Raw genomic sequence first — 15,928 nt, forward strand, 5'->3', positions numbered from 1 at the left:
GAGCTGGAGATCTCTTCTCCTTGGCTTCCTCAACACCCTCTCACTCGGTAGAGGGGCTGGAAGATTCAGCCTCTATCCCTTACTTTTTTACATCTCCGCCTCCCCAAACACACATACACATGCACCAGAATCTCCCTTCACATGGCTCTCCCTATGCAACCAACTCTTCTAGAATATAGGCAGATGTAGGGTATGTAGAAAATATGTGCAGTGCACAGATGAATATTACCTACTGTTTATATATAAAGGTCCCAATTCTTGGGTTTCGCTGTGCTGTGTTTAGTGCAGCACTCATGCTGCAATTTGCCAACCTTGACCCTAAAACCAGTTCCACCTCCAACACAACTTAGAGCAGCCTCTGTGCTTCTCCAATCTGTGCCCATATGCCAGAAAGCCCCAAAGAGCCATTCTAACAGCCACTGATTGCCAGAATGCAGTGGTGCTCCAGCTAGGCTAGGGACTTTGAGGGGAATCTTCCCATAGGGAGTAATAGAAGCCCTACTGTTTGAATAATTTAAAACCAGATTGAGTAAAACACTTGAGAATATATTGTTGGGAGAAATCCCCATTGGCAGGGAAATGGACTCTGTGACCTACTAGATTTTTTCCATTTCTAATTTATGTGATTTATGCTGTAATGTGATCACTCCGTCTTTCATTTTTCCTTTTCCCTTCTTGTATTCCTCCACTCCAGAAAGGTAAGTTAAGGACAAATTAAAAGTATTCCAACAAGCAACTGCTATGGAGATTTGCTTTTTTGTATATCAACAATTGACACCCTGCCAGGGGATTTAATAAATCCCCAGTAAACAACTTCGCATCTTTTCCTCTTCCATTTTTGTATTTTTTATTTTGGTGCCTAGATATCATAAGCAAGCAGAGAGAGAGATTAGATAGTTACATAGATAAATAGATAGAGGAGGAGATAGCAACTGGAAGAGAACTCTGTCATACTGTACATCCCCAGGCAATTTAGGGAAATTAACTTATCATAATTGTTTGCACTATGAGTAATAGAGTGGAGAGGAATCAGTAACTGTTTTAAAATCCCATATAATAGAGGCTCAACCAGTAAGAGGACAAAAAAATGCCACCAAGGCTAAACAGCAGAGTAAAAGAGGTGGTCAGAGGCAAAAGGGCATCCTTTAAAAATTGGAAATCCTCATGAGGATAATAGAAAGGAGCATAAACTCTGGAAAGTCAAGTGTAAAAGCATAATAAGGAAGGCCAAAAAAAGAATTTGAAGAGCAACTAGCTAAGGATACAAAAACTTACAGCAAAAAAAAAATTAAGTACATCAGAAGCAGGAAGTATGCCAAACAGTGGTGCCACTGTAGGATTGGGGTGCTAAAGGAGCACTTAAGGAAGATAAGACTGTTGTGGAGAAGCTAAATTAATTCTTTGCATTGGTCTTCACTGCAGAAGATATGAGAGAGATCCCCACACTTGTGACATTATTTTTAGGTGACAAATCTGAGGAACTGTCCCAGATTGAGGTGTCAATAGACAAGATTTTGAGACAAATTGAGAAATTAACCAGTAACAAGTCACTAGGACCAGATGGTATTTATCAAGGGTTCTGAACTCAAATATAAAAATGCAGAACTAGTGTATGTAACTTATCGCTTAAATCAGCCTCTGTACCAGATGGTTGGGGGTTAGCTAATGTAAGGCTGATTTTTTAAAAAGGCTCCAGAGGCGATCCTGGCAATTACAGACAAGTAAGTCTAACTTCAGAACCAGGAAAATTAGTTAAAACTATAGTAAAGAACAAAATTAGCAGACACATAGATAAACATAATATGTATTGAGGAAGAGTCAACATGGCTTTTGTAAGGGAAAATCATGCCTTACTGATCTATTAGAGGTCTTTGAGATAGTTCACAAACATGTGGATGAGGGTGATCTAGTCAATATCGTATACTTGTACTTTCAGAAATCCTTTGACAAGGACCTTCTCCAAAAGGTCTTTGGCAAATTAATCAGTCATAGGAGAAGAGGGAAAGTCCTCTCATGTATCAGTAACTCGTTAAAAGATATGCAACAAAGGATAGGAATAAATGGTCAGTTTTCACAATGGAGAGAGGTAAATAGCAGGATCCCCAAGGTTCTGTACTGGGACCTGTGCTGTTCAACATATTCATAATTATCTGAAAAGTGAGGTGGCAAAACTTGCAGCTGATACAAAATTCCTCAATATAGTTAAGTCTAAAGCTGACTGTGAAGAGTTACAAAGGGATCTCAGTAAATTAGGTAACTCAGCCACAAAATGGTAGATGAAATTTAATGTTAGTAAGTGCAAAGCAATGCACATTGTAAAAAAATCCCATCTATACATACAAAATCATGGGGTCTAAATTAACTGTTACCACTCAAGAAAGAGATCTTGGTGTCATTGTAAATAGTTCTCTAAAAACATCCACGTACTGTGCAGCGGAGTCAATTAAGTTAACTAAAAGGAACAATTAGGAAGGGAATAGATAGTAAAACAGGAAATGTCATAATGCCACTATATAAATCCTTGGTACACCCACACCTTATATGCTGCATGCAGTTCTGGTCACCCCATCTCAAAAAAGATATATTAGAATTGGAAAAGATGCAGAGAAGGGCAAGAAAAGTGCTTAAGTGTACGGAACAAGTTCCATATAAGGAGAGATTCAAAAGACAGAAACTTGTTCAGCTTAGAAATGAGTAGACTAAAAGGGGGATATGATAGGGGTCTATAAAATCATGAATGATCTGAAGAAAGTGAATATGGATAAATGGTCTGGAGAAAGTTCATTAACACAAGAACTAGTGGGTCGCCCAATGAAATTAATAGCAGTTTTAAAACAAACAACAGGAAATACTTTTTCCCACAATGCACAGTCAACCTGTACCATGGGTTGTTGTGAAGGTCAAAAGTATAACTGAGTTCAAAAAAGAATTAGATATGTTCATGGAGGATAGGTCCCTCATTGGCTATCACCCAAGATAGTCATGGACACCACCCCATGCTCTGGGAGTCCCTAAATCTCCAACTGCCAGAATCATCTGGCATTGGGCACTATCAGAGACAGGATGCTGGGCTAGATGGACCATCAGTCTGACCCAGTATGGCCATTTTTATGTTAAGTATTCAAGGTTGTTGATGCTTCTTGCTTGCCCTTTGCATCTCTCTCAGCTTGTGCAATGAAAGTCAACTAATCAGTTTAATTTTTGAGTCAATTTCATTTTTCACATCCTCACTCATTAGCAAAATGTTTGTTTATACTTAGTTTAGCTATTTCTTTATTTGCACAATGTATGGGAGAACTGTTTAGCGACTTCACTAGCTTTTCAATATTCGTATGGTTAAAAAACCATTTTGTTATTTAAACTGATTTCAGTTTAGTTAAAAGATCAACACTAACCATGCAGTAAATAGCTGGTCAGTGCCTACATCTCTACTGTGTGTCATTTGTATTTTTATGCCTCTCCTTTGGCTTTAACTATGCCCTGTGGGTGTAGGAATTGGATGGTTAAAAATAACAGATAAGAAATCGAAGTCATGCTCTGATTTCCATACTCCTTGGCACCTCATTCATTATTTGCTAGACGACACTGGGAATATCAGTAGCTCATTGAAGGAAACAGCACAAAATATAAAAACAATCTGATTATCATCCAAAAGCCAAATGAAACAGACTATTGCCTTGATTACCTTTGTGGCATTTCTATACATTCCTTAGGCACTGCCATACCCTGTGTTCCTTTTGCATATTACCCATTCTGTTTATTTCAGCTGTACTTTAGTTGAGATTTTAAACATAATTTTTAGAGGAATAGGTAGAGGTGGAAGTTCCTCAAATTAGGTGGTAGTTGGGTTTTTTTTGTTTTTATTTTCCTTCTTCACATTAGTTGTAGCTGTGTTTAAATACAAGAATTTGCACCCAATATCATAGCTCCATTAGACTGCCAATTTAAATGCAATAAAGATACTTTCATCCTGGAAGTGGGGTAAACTCCGTCACATGAATGATTTAAAACTGGACTGTACAGCGCAAGGGGAATGATTGGGTGGCTGATCCAATGGTCATGAAGTCACTGGATAGACTCCCATTGACTACAGAGGGCTTTCAATCAGGGCCCAGATGACCTAATTAGTTTCTCCCATGTTGAAGTGATTTTATGGACCAAATAAATTCTTTACTGTCGTGGTGGGGTCACTAAGTGGGGAAAGGCCGGGGAATCCCTTCTGTCTCCAAGCAATCCCATGTCTTGTGGAGGAGATAGAGGAGAAAGCCATGATTTGATTGTCTAGTAGACTGGGCACTGGACTGGGACTGGGACTTGGAAGATCTACATTCAATTCCCAGCTCCATCCACAGACACCCTGTGTGCACTTGGGCCTCAATTCTCCATCTGTAAGATGCATATAATACTGCTTTATCTCATAGGGGTTCTGTGAAGATCAAATCCATAGATCATTGTGAGCCACTCCAATACTATGGTGATGAGACCCATGTAAGTGCCTGGATAGGTAGCCAGAAAGATTGTCCTTCGCTATTTCTTTCTCCATGTTGTCTTCCCCCTTTTTCTCTGTTTAAAAAAAAATATGTGCTAATTATTGTAAACTTTTAGAAATTTGGAAAAAGAGCAAACAGCAAATGTCTTGCCCATTTGGGAAGAGTTTTTCAGACTTTGATTTTCCCTGTATGCTCCACTCTCCCTCTTTCCCCTTTCAAGGTGTCTGGCCCTATCAAAACAGGGAGTGCTACTGATTATAGATAAAATCAAGGTTCAGATAGAAAATCCAAGTGAAGCAGTCAGCAAGAATTGGGACTTTGACCTTCTATCCAGAGTGTGAAACTATTTTCAGTTTCACTAAGTTTAAAACTAGTTCATGCCAAGGATAACTTATATTTATTTGTGTGTACATATGTGCACATACATGGTATCCTTTAATATCACTCAGATGATGGGGGGGGTTGTTTTGGGCAGACATTCATCTAAAACTGGATTGAAGTTTTCCCAGAGTGCCTATATACAGCAAATAAATTTACTGAGCACCATTGCTGCTTAGTTTAAATGTGCACTGAATCACTGATGATAATTTATCTCCAATGTGGTTTTCACTGTATTTATAACTTGAAAATAAGCACATACATAACAGGGATGGTTTTGGTCACTGTTTATTATAATTCTGCAATGCAATCTGGATGAATTTCACCTGTCTGCAGGGTCACTGCATTATTTAAATCTTATATTTGTCTTCAAAATAAGCTTAAGTGCTGCATAGATTTTGCACTGGCCCTCCACACAGAGATGAATTTCATTGACTGTGAATATAGGAAATGTAAATTATGACATTTACAATATTCTAATTAATTATTATAGATCCCCATCTACTTTTGTCTCATCCAAAATTTATTATTAATGATAATTGTATTATTTGTATTGCAGTAGCTCCTAGTAGCCCCAGTTATGGACCAGGGCCCCATAGCTGAAGGTGCTGTACAAACATATAACAAAGAGCTTACATTTTAAGTATCTCTTTTCTTATGGATTGTAAGCTCTTTAGGGCTGGAATTCTCATTTTCTATAGCACCTACCACAGTGAGGCCCTGGCCTGATTGGTGTCAAGGTACTATTCCAGTATAAATGTTTAATCGTAATAACATATAGGAAATAAAAAGAGTTAATTACAAATGTTAACGTTCTGTAGCTCTTTGTATTATTAGTGGTGGTGGTGTTCTTCATTTTTTATTGTTGTATGTATTATTTATATTTCTGTAGTAGCCCCTACTTTGTGCTATGTGCTTTTCAGAAAGGCAAGAAAGATCAGTTCCTGCTACAAGAAGCTCATAATCAATTATTTTGATAGAAAAGCTTCTATATGTTGTTTAGTATTTGTCTTAAGTAATTAGCTGGTCATGTTTTGATCCTAATTCCATAGATAGTGCATATCAGCCAGGTTTCTCTTGTTTGAAGTGCTATGGTCATGTTTGTGTTGAAACTGGCCTAGGAAGTGTGACTGAAGCAATTCTAATTCATTACCAAGCAGTATGGGGGTATCTAGAGAATATAAAGTCCATGGACAATGATATATTCAAAAAGTGTTTATTAAATTACTGATTGGTGCAGTTAAGAGTTACAAGATTGTTCTCAAGATGTACCTAATGATTCCCATAGGATTCAATGATCTGATATTACTTGCCAATGTAGATGTAGTATAAAAGTATCTTGCCAAGAAATGGCCTTGTTGACTATGAGTAAGCTAAGCTGTTAGATAAGTATATCTAATCCTTGTCAGAGCAATGAAGAGCGGAGGACTCAGTGAAGTCCTCCAAGGAATTTGCTGTGCCCCTCTAATTTACTTGGGAAGCACTTCAGAGACTTTGGTGGTGGTTGCCATGGAAAACCCGAAGATAGAAAGAAAGTGAAACCAGACATTAAGGATTAGTCTCTGTAAGGGAGCGGACTCACCCCTGTGGGGCCTCCTGCTGGTGTTCGTTGGGAATTAGCTCACCAGGCTCCAGAGAGCCCTCTGTAGGACGGTGATCCACCTTGCTGGCCCCGCATCCCTCCCGGACCCGGTGCCCCTTGGATGGCTGCCCCCTGGCAGTACACCCACTGTCTCTTAGGGTTCCCCTCCCAGGGGAACCCCCACCCACTATCCCCACCTTGTCTCAGCGTAAGGCTACTGCCAGTCACCAACTAGCCCCTTGTATCGGGGGGCAGACTGCAGTGTAAAAGCCACTCATCACTGGCAAGGAGGGGTTTGGACCTGCTGCCTCGGCCTACCTGTGGGCTGCCCCCTTTGTAACCCCCGTACCTGCCTTGCCTTCTACTAGGCCGCAGCCTGGGATTTTCCTGGCTGGAGCTCCCCAGCTCCGTTGGCCTTTCTCCAGCCCTGCACCAATCTAGGTACTCTATACTTCCTGCAGACAGATCCCTCCCTCTCCAAAGGCGAGAGTGAGAGTCAGCTCCTTGCTCACTGTCTACTTATAAGGCCAGCTGAGCCCTAATTGGTGCGTGGCCTCAGCTGAGCCTACTTCCCTACTCAGGCTGGGCTGCTTGCCCCAGCCACAGCCCTCTCCTGGGCTGTTCTAAGCTCCTCAGGGCAGGAGCAGGTGTCTACCCCGCTACAGTCTCACAATTCTGAAGTGATAAGATTATACGGAATTTTTTTTCATTGAGTAATTTATAAAGCATCACAGACTCTCAGCCTTGTGGAACACACAGTTTTTGCGTCAGACTCTAAAATCAAATAGAGACATTCTGGTTTTGCTTTCTCTTTTTCTTTACCTCCCTCTGCCAGTGTTCTCCTTCCACTTACACATGTGGGTAAGTGTGTCTGTCTGTAGTGAGGAGGAGGGATGTTTCAGTATGTTCCAAGATGTGCTTGATTTTAATCTCAAAATCCGCTCTCACTCTCATCCTGTTCCTCTCACAGCATTGATCCCGTTATTTTGTCAAGAATGGTGAAACGTTTCTTGATATTATTAACTGTGAAATCCCCCTCCCCCCAAAACTCTCTTAAATAACATCTTAAGGCAATTTCCCTTGTGTGCACACACTTACCCCTTCCCCCCTTGTAACATTCCTATAGGCAAGCCGTGAACTGAAAGGGCATAAGACTGAGCTCCTTTCTCACCCCCAGAGGCAGTCTCTCCAAGTCACGTTGAGATACGCTGCTGGAGAAGTGAGAAACTTGCATTGCTGTTGCCCATGCTGTGCCTGTTCTGTGGATAAATAGGCCGTTAGATTCCAGAGCTGTCAATCTGACACTTTAAACAGGCACTATATCCTGAGTGTTTTAGCTTACTTTTTGACATTTTCCATTAAACGTTATAGAAAAGATAAGAAGGAATATTCTGCACACTAGGAATATCTCTACCTGTCTTCTCAACGATGACAGGACCTTTCTCAGTACTATAGCTCTGCAGTCCCATGCAGCAGTGAATTAGTTCTCAGGGCTAGATTCTGATATCCTTACTCTCGTTGAGAGGAATTTTAATCCTTCAATAACCTCACTAATTTCATTAGTACTACCCAAGGAGTCATACATTATTCAGTGTGAGTGAGAGTAGCAGATTCTGTGCAAGCTTTTGGTGCCCAATCACTTAGTGCTGGGAGCAGTGCTTATTTCCACAAGCACTCACGCTGAAGAAAGTACTGTGACCTGTAGTGAATATTTGCAAGAATGGGACCTTGCTTTGTATCTGAGTCTTAACATTACTTCATTTGGCGGGGCTTGATTTTCGTTCTTCAAGATGGCTTGACAAAAAGCTTCAAGCCCTGCTAGCCATGTACAAATATTGAGGGTATGTCTGCACTGCAATCTGCATTGTGACCTCTGGACATGACCAATCTTGCTTTGATCCAGCTAGCTCAAATAACAATAGCAGCACTGGCCTTTCAACCCCATCTAGGACCTTGACTATATACTTGAGTGGCTAGGCAGTACTGCCATGTCTTCACTGCTATTGTCATTTGAGCTTGCTAGATCAAAGCTAGCTGAGGTATGTCTACAAGTGCTGCAGTCACACCTCTGATCGCAGCCTAGACATGCCCTGAGTAATAGACTGGCAGTATCGGCTTCAATCATTATGCAAATGCACAGTTAGGAAGTTTTTAAAAACAGGTATTTTAGACCTACGTAAAAGTTTGTTGCACAAATATAGGTGAGATCTTTTTTAGACCTTTTTTTAGAAATCTGATAATTTACTCTGTAGCTCATAATGGAGATGTTTTAGTCTATTGTGTAAACAGGCTCTTAGAACCACTTTTTGCCTAACAGACCATAATGGCTCTCCTGTCATGTAAGTATTTATTTGGAGATAATTTTTAAGTGCCCTTTTGTACATTTTAGTAAAAATCCAAAGTAGCCACTACCTGCCTATTCACTTCAACATAAGCCATTTTCTATAGCTAAATACATTCATCATTTTCACAGCTTTTTAAAGAAAAAAATCATTGCCAAAAATAATTAGATCTCATTGTGGCCTAATTATGTGCTAGCTTTTTTTCTTCTTTTAAATATAAGCTGTTTTTTACGTTACTGGAACACAAAGTCTCTCTTTGGAAGGCCACAAATTAAATGAACTCTACTGTGGTGGTAAAGTGTTTCCTAGCAACATCATGCCTGCACTAGTGCTGCTTCCGTCACTCTTCAAGCTAAAAGCAAAGTCATGTCCATTAATTCCCAGCTGCACCTAAAACTTTTCAGAGATTATGCTGGCTCCCTACTGTTCATGTTTTCATCTTGCTCATATGTTGTGGAGCAAACCTTGTACTGTGATGTGTTTATCTCTCTCTCCGGTTCCCCCACAAAAAGCAAACCCTGAGTATATATTCACAATTAATGTTCATTTTACATTTAAAACAAATCATTTGTCTTACAGCATGATGCCTCCCTTGATGCATTATCATTTTAGTCACTCAAACAACATGACAAGCCAAAGATAAAATGAAATGCCTTCAAAATATTTCATATAGTGCAGTATGGTGGCAACATTTTGCTGCTAAGATCTGTAATGCAAAAACAACCTTTCTTTCAAGTGAAGGGGGCATTGTGTAGTTTAAATACACAAAAGCAGCATTGGAAGAAAACTCATGGGGCTTCTTAGTATCTGCTGATATCTTGTCTACATAGAATGAGTTTAATGCTCTTAGCCCTATCCACAAAAGACAGGTAGCCACATCATAAAACACACCATAGTTGACATTCTTATTGGCAGTCTCAGTGGAGAGGCCAAGCACTGAGTGGGCATGGAGACTGAACTCCCATTTAACTGCTAGAAGTGATCAGGGTTCAAGCACAGGGGCGGGACAGTGTGTAGAAACTTTGACTGCTGCCACCTGTAATGGATCTGGTCTATGGATAAATACAGGACTTTAGTGTCCAGAGCTCTCAAACCAGGATCTTTCACAAGCTCTCTGTTCAAATGAAAAAAAAATGTAAAAGAAACACACAAAAATATGCAGATCTAAAGATGAATGGTGCCAAGTACATCCCTCACTGTTTTCTAATATAAGGAACAGCCATGCTTTGCGAGGATAGTTAGTCAATTTCACTGTGTCCTTGTACTAATTTGGACATGGGAGTGGAATAATCCATTTATTAACAGTCACAGTTCTGGGTCAGTGTGGCAAATACAGAGAGACCTAACATATGCTGTTCCACACATATTCTCCCAGGAATATCCAAGAGTACTGCTGCAGGCCAGACGTCAAGGCTGGCCCCAGACTAAGAATATAGATTGCCACAAGAAACAATCTACTAGCCCACTGCTATTCAGGATAAGGAAACCTTCCCTGATGCATCCTGAGGATGAGTTTGAAAGTCTGAGTCTGAGATCAGTTTATCCTGGGATTATTTGGACTAGGATTATGGAGAATTAAAATTAACATAGAAGCATAATTTGCTCTGCCAGATCAAACCATTGGTCCTTCAAGTCCTCCTTCCAGTAATGGCCAGTATGTGATCCTCCAGAGGAAGGTGAGAGAGCCCCATAGCCTGGTCTGCAAAGCTGTATATAGGGGGAAACTTGCTGCCTGATTCCTGCAGCAATAAGATTCAATACCAGGAGCAATTACTCAGTGTTCTATGACAATTATGCAGACAGCATGATTAGGAGATTGGATTTCAAACCCTAGTGAGAGGGTTTAAAGCACAATGATCCTGTTTTCACTGTAGATCAGATCATTTTTTCTACCTCTAGTTGTGGCAATTCTGTCCTCTCTCTCTCCTGTTTATGCCATCCACCCCCAATTGGTTTGCAACATGTGAGAGAGGTTTGTTGCCTGACTCTTCAGCCTTCTCAAATGAAGAGTTACTGGAATGGCTCAGATGTGGAGTAAATAGTGTAGTGAAGAACTATTGCCACCACGTGTGTATCAGGCCATGAAGGCTTCCCCGCTTCTTCCTTCCTCTCCGTTCCCACCCTTTCATTCCCGTCAATGGGAATTCTGTCTGTTTATTTTCAACAGGTATTCAGGCCAGGTACAGTTCCACCCACTGTGACAGTTTCACCTATGGGAAGTAGATTGACAAGTTAAGGTATCCATTATCGATGAACATTTGGTTGATAAACACAGGCAGCCTACAAGGTAGAATATTTCATTCCAAATTCAGCTCTACTAACAATAAATAAGAGCACAGCTGAAGACAGTCACACTATATATTATTTGTGGGATATCCCTGCTAAGGTGTCTCTCAGGAAAATATAACATGCTAAATCCTGACATGAATAGGCTTTGTAATAAATAGTTAAGTCTTTTAAAGGTAGACATTTAAACCTGACTTCTAAAGAGAGAGGTTTTTTTGAAATAGTTTTGCTGGAGGTTCTTTATATTCCAACTTTATGTTAGAAGAAACTCTGGAGGATTCTATAATATACTATAGAAAAGAAACAGGGTATGCTGCCATCTTTGTTTCAAAACAATTCTCCTATGTAGATATATATGGATGGAGGAGTTATTTTATATAAAAATGGGCATAAAATGAGAATTTGATCCTGTGTCAGCAGACTGTCAATTATGTCTATAACAATTAAAAATTAACCCAAGATCTTAGTTTTGGGGGGTCCAGTTACATATCACTTGAATGTGACACTTGAATGCACACTTTTTATGAAGTTGTGAGCTAAATATGAATTTTTCCCTACCATGCCCCTCCCCACTCAGCAACAGTGAGGGTTTTTATTTATCCCACTAGCTGAAGCTGCTTTTTGTATGCACAGTGGTATTGTTTCACCTGCCTAGAGCGTAGAATCTTAATGTGAATTAGTATTTCTAGTACTTATCTTCTTCATTTCTTCAACCAGATGGCTGCCCTGATTTGTGCAATGGCAATGGGAGATGCACGCTCGGTCAGAACAGCTGGCAGTGTGTCTGCCAGACCGGCTGGAGAGGGCCTGGATGCAATGTTGCCATGGAAACCTCCTGTGCTGATAACAAGGATAATGAGGGAGGTGAGCAAAAGTCTTCCAGTTCCCAATCCCTAAAGAACAGAGGGTTATATGCACTTTCGTCATGAGTCACTTTACTACAGAAAGGCCCTCCCTCATACTATTGTCAATATTGTTGTTACATTTCCTTTGAAACAAATGAGATGGAGAAAGCTGTGTCCTTGTGGAAAGATGGTGTGACCTGAAAGGCCTCCTTTTGAAGACACAGGACCAGATTCCGCCTTGGTATAAACCCCATTGCAGCCAGTGGAATTTACGTCAGTGATGAATATGGCCTAGAATCTTAGTCCTCAATCTTGCCCTCAGATATGCAAGCTCATGCCAACTGGTGAATTGTAAAATCACTTACTATGCATATGTGCAGAAGTGTAATAGCTGATTTAGCAGGATATTTAGCAACATTTATTCACCTTTGTGCCAGAAGCCAAGGTCATGTCCTCATATGCAAAAACCACATAAGAAGTCATAGCTCACTGTGTCATATTTTGCTGCCCATATGCAGAGCTGTAAAGGACTGAACAAACCTATCTGTATTTACATCCGGAGGTCTTTATTCAGTTTTCACTCTGTCCTTACCCAGGCAAACTAACATTAAGTAAATTATGATTATGGACTTCAGGATTTGGTCCAACATGATTTTCAAGGAGGGCTGCAGTACATCTTGTTTTCTGGAAACTTTCATTGTAGAAACTTTGAATGTAAATCTTATAGAACTTAGAGCAGAAAAGTTCCTAAAAGCTGTACAATGTGGATGTCTAGTCTCCTGACAAATACATTGAGTCATCCATGGGAAAGGAAGAAAAGATCTCTAACATCTGTAAAATGCTGAGATTTGTGGTGCAGCAGATGGGCTAAATAAATAAGGATTCTTGGAAACTGTCTTGTTTTTCCTGAAGTAACTTTCTCATATTGTTCCCTACATTTCTTTTGATTGCCAACCATAGAAGCTTTTCAACTCTCTCCTTTTCTTCTGACATTCATCAAAACCAAATATATCATGTAGCTTCTTTTCTTCAGTCTATTACTTTTGGTTGGACCTCATTTATTTTAAAGAGCACATCTGTTGTGTACTGATGAAGTATTTCTTCTGGAGCAGTAGCTGCAGAGAATGTTTTGGTTGTGGTATTTCCCAAAACTTCAGGAAGACTCTTTATTCTTTGGATGCAGAGTAGCAGCCGTGTTAGTCTGTATTCGCAAAAAATAAAAGGAGTATTTGTGGCACCTTAGAGACTAACAAATTTATTTGAGCATAAACTTTCGTGAGCTACAGCTCACTTCATCCGATGCTCAAATAAATTTGTTAGTCTCTAAGGTGCCACAAGTACTCCTTTTATTCTTTGGATGATTGCTTCAGCAATGAAATTGCCTTTAAGATGAGTGTCCTATTCTTATATAATATTTAAGGCTTACAGAAATTGTTTTAAACCCCCAAATCCAAAAAAAGGGTTTTCAGTTCAGTAATGTTAACCAAACAGGTTTCAGAGTAGCAGCCGTGTTAGTCTGTATTCGCAAAAAGAAAAGGAGTACATTGGCCAAACTGGACAGTCTCTACGCAAAAGAATGAATGGACACAAATCAGACGTCAAGAATTATACCATTCAAAAACCAGTTGGAGAACACTTCAATCTCTCTGGTCACTCGATCACAGACCTAAGAGTGGCTATACTTCAACAAAAAAGCTTCAAAAACAGACTCCAAGGAGAGACTGCTGAATTGGAATTAATTTGCAAACTGGATACAATTAACTTAGGCTTGAATAGAGACTGGGAATGGATGAGTCATTACACAAAGTAAAACTATTTCCCCATGGTATTTCTCCCTCCCACCCCACCCCCCACTGTTCCTCTGATATTCTTGTTAACTGCTGGAATTAGCCTACCTTGCTTGTCACCATGAAAGGTTTTCCTCCTTTCCCCCCCCCCCCCCCGCTGCTGGTGATGGCTTATCTTAAGTGATCACTCTCCTTACAGTGTGTATGATAAACCCATTGTTTCATGTTCTCTGTGTGTGTGTGTATATAAATCTCTCCTCTGTTTTTTCCACCAAATGCATCCGATGAAGTGAGCTGTAGCTCACGAAAGCTTATGCTCTAATAAATTTGTTAGTCTCTAAGGTGCCACAAGTACTCCTTTTCTTTTTGTTAACCAAACACTGAACAGCATTTATAATCCCTTAGGTCCAGATCTTCTGAAGAGCTCATGGTCAGATTTCCAAGTGCTCAGTGCTGGGGAAAGATTTTCAAAATCACTTAACCCACAATGTGAAGACCTCTTTTGAAATCCTAGCCAGTAGAGCCAAATTCTGCACTCACATACCCAGATCTGAACACCCTCAACTGTTGTCAAAGTTGGGATCTGAATCTCAGCTTGGCAGCTGTTACCTTACTCTGTAAGGACCAAATCAACCTCATGGATCTGAACACTGCAAAACTTCACAGTTCAGGGCTATCTCTAATAAATAGCTCTTGTCATATGACCATACAAATAAAAAATCCACCTTATGTAATACGACTGTGTGACTTAACATAATAAATTAAAAAATGAACTAGTTTTTATGCCAACATTGCAAAATTAGAAATTCTCCCCAAAATCAAAAGTGATTTTTGAAAGCAATGATAATAATAATGGAATAAGAGCTTTTAAAAAATTAGTAGGGAGAATGATTTCACTGTCTTTGTTTATTTACTTGTTTAACCTAGGATATATTATACATGTAAAACAGACAAGCGGGCAGTGGGGGGAAATTCTTTGGCTCTTGTGAGACCATTCAACCGATCACCCCAATTTCAGAATTACAAGCCTCAAAGACTTTGCTCACAGAGAGCAAATACTAGCCCATTAAAGTCAGAGAATATATACAATGCATATGTGAAATGACAGGAATATAGTAAAAAGAAAAGGAGTACTTGTGGCACCTTAGAGACTAACAAATTTATTAGAGCATAAGCTTTCGTGAGCTACAGCTCACTTCATCGGATGCATTTGGTGGAAAAAGCAGAGGAGAGATTTATATACACACACACAGAGAACATGAAACAATGGGTTTATCATACACACTGTAAGGAGAGTGATCACTTAAGATGAGCCATCACCAGCAGCAGGGGGGGGAAGGAGGAAAACCTTTCATGGTGACAAGCAGGTAGGCTAATTCCAGCAGTTAACAAGAATATCAGAGGAACAGTGGGGGGTGGGGTGGGAGGGAGAAATACCATGGGGAAATAGTTTTACTTTGTGTAATGACTCATCCATTCCCAGTCTCTATTCAAGCCTAAGTTAATTGTATCCAGTTTGCAAATTAATTCCAATTCAGCAGTCTCTCGTTGGAGTCTGTTTTTGAAGCTTTTTTGTTGAAGTATAGCCACTCTTAGGTCTGTGATCGAGTGACCAGAGAGATTGAAGTGTTCTCCAACTGGTTTTTGAATGTTATAATTCTTGACGTCTGATTTGTGTCCATTCATTCTTTTACGTAGAGACTGTCCAGTTTGGCCAATGTACATGGCAGAGGGGCATTGCTGGCACATGATGGCATATATCACATTGGTAGATGCACAGGTGAACGAGCCTCTGATGGTGTGGCTGATGTGATTAGGCCCTATGATGGTATCCCCTGAATAGATATGTGGACAGAGTTGGCAACGGGCTTTGTTGCAAGGATAGGTTCCTGGGTTAGTGGTTCTGTTGTGTGGTGTGTGGTTGCTGGTGAGTATTTGCTTCAGATTGGGGGGCTGTCTGTAAGCAAGGACTGGTCTGTCTCCCAAGATCTGAGAGAGCGATGGCTCGTCCTTCAGGATAGGTTGTAGATCCTTGATGATGCGTTGGAGGGGTTTTAGTTGGGGGCTGAAGGTGATGGCTAGTGGCGTTCTGTTGTTTTCTTTGTTGGGCCTGTCCTGTAGTAGGTGACTTCTGGGTACTCTTCTGGCTCTGTCAATCTGTTTCTTCACTTCAGCAGGTGGGTACTGTAGTTGTAGGAATGCATGATAGAGATCTTGT

The 15,928-nt window shown here is 40.2% G+C and overlaps 1 protein-coding gene across 8 annotated transcripts in view; it reads left to right on the forward strand.

The window, feature by feature from the left end:
• TENM2 (teneurin transmembrane protein 2) overlaps positions 1 to 15,928 on the forward strand; it is a 963,219-nt gene that overhangs the window by 872,347 nt on the left and 74,944 nt on the right. For all 8 annotated transcript variants that reach the window (XM_038413789.2, XM_043490999.1, XM_043491001.1 and 5 more), the window contains one exon: positions 11,796 to 11,942. In XM_038413789.2, the coding sequence (XP_038269717.1) occupies positions 11,796 to 11,942 (147 nt within the window). The remainder of the gene's footprint in view (positions 1 to 11,795; positions 11,943 to 15,928) is intronic.

This window comes from Dermochelys coriacea, chromosome 8 (genome assembly GCF_009764565.3).
Source record: "Dermochelys coriacea isolate rDerCor1 chromosome 8, rDerCor1.pri.v4, whole genome shotgun sequence".
NCBI lineage: Eukaryota > Metazoa > Chordata > Testudines > Dermochelyidae > Dermochelys > Dermochelys coriacea.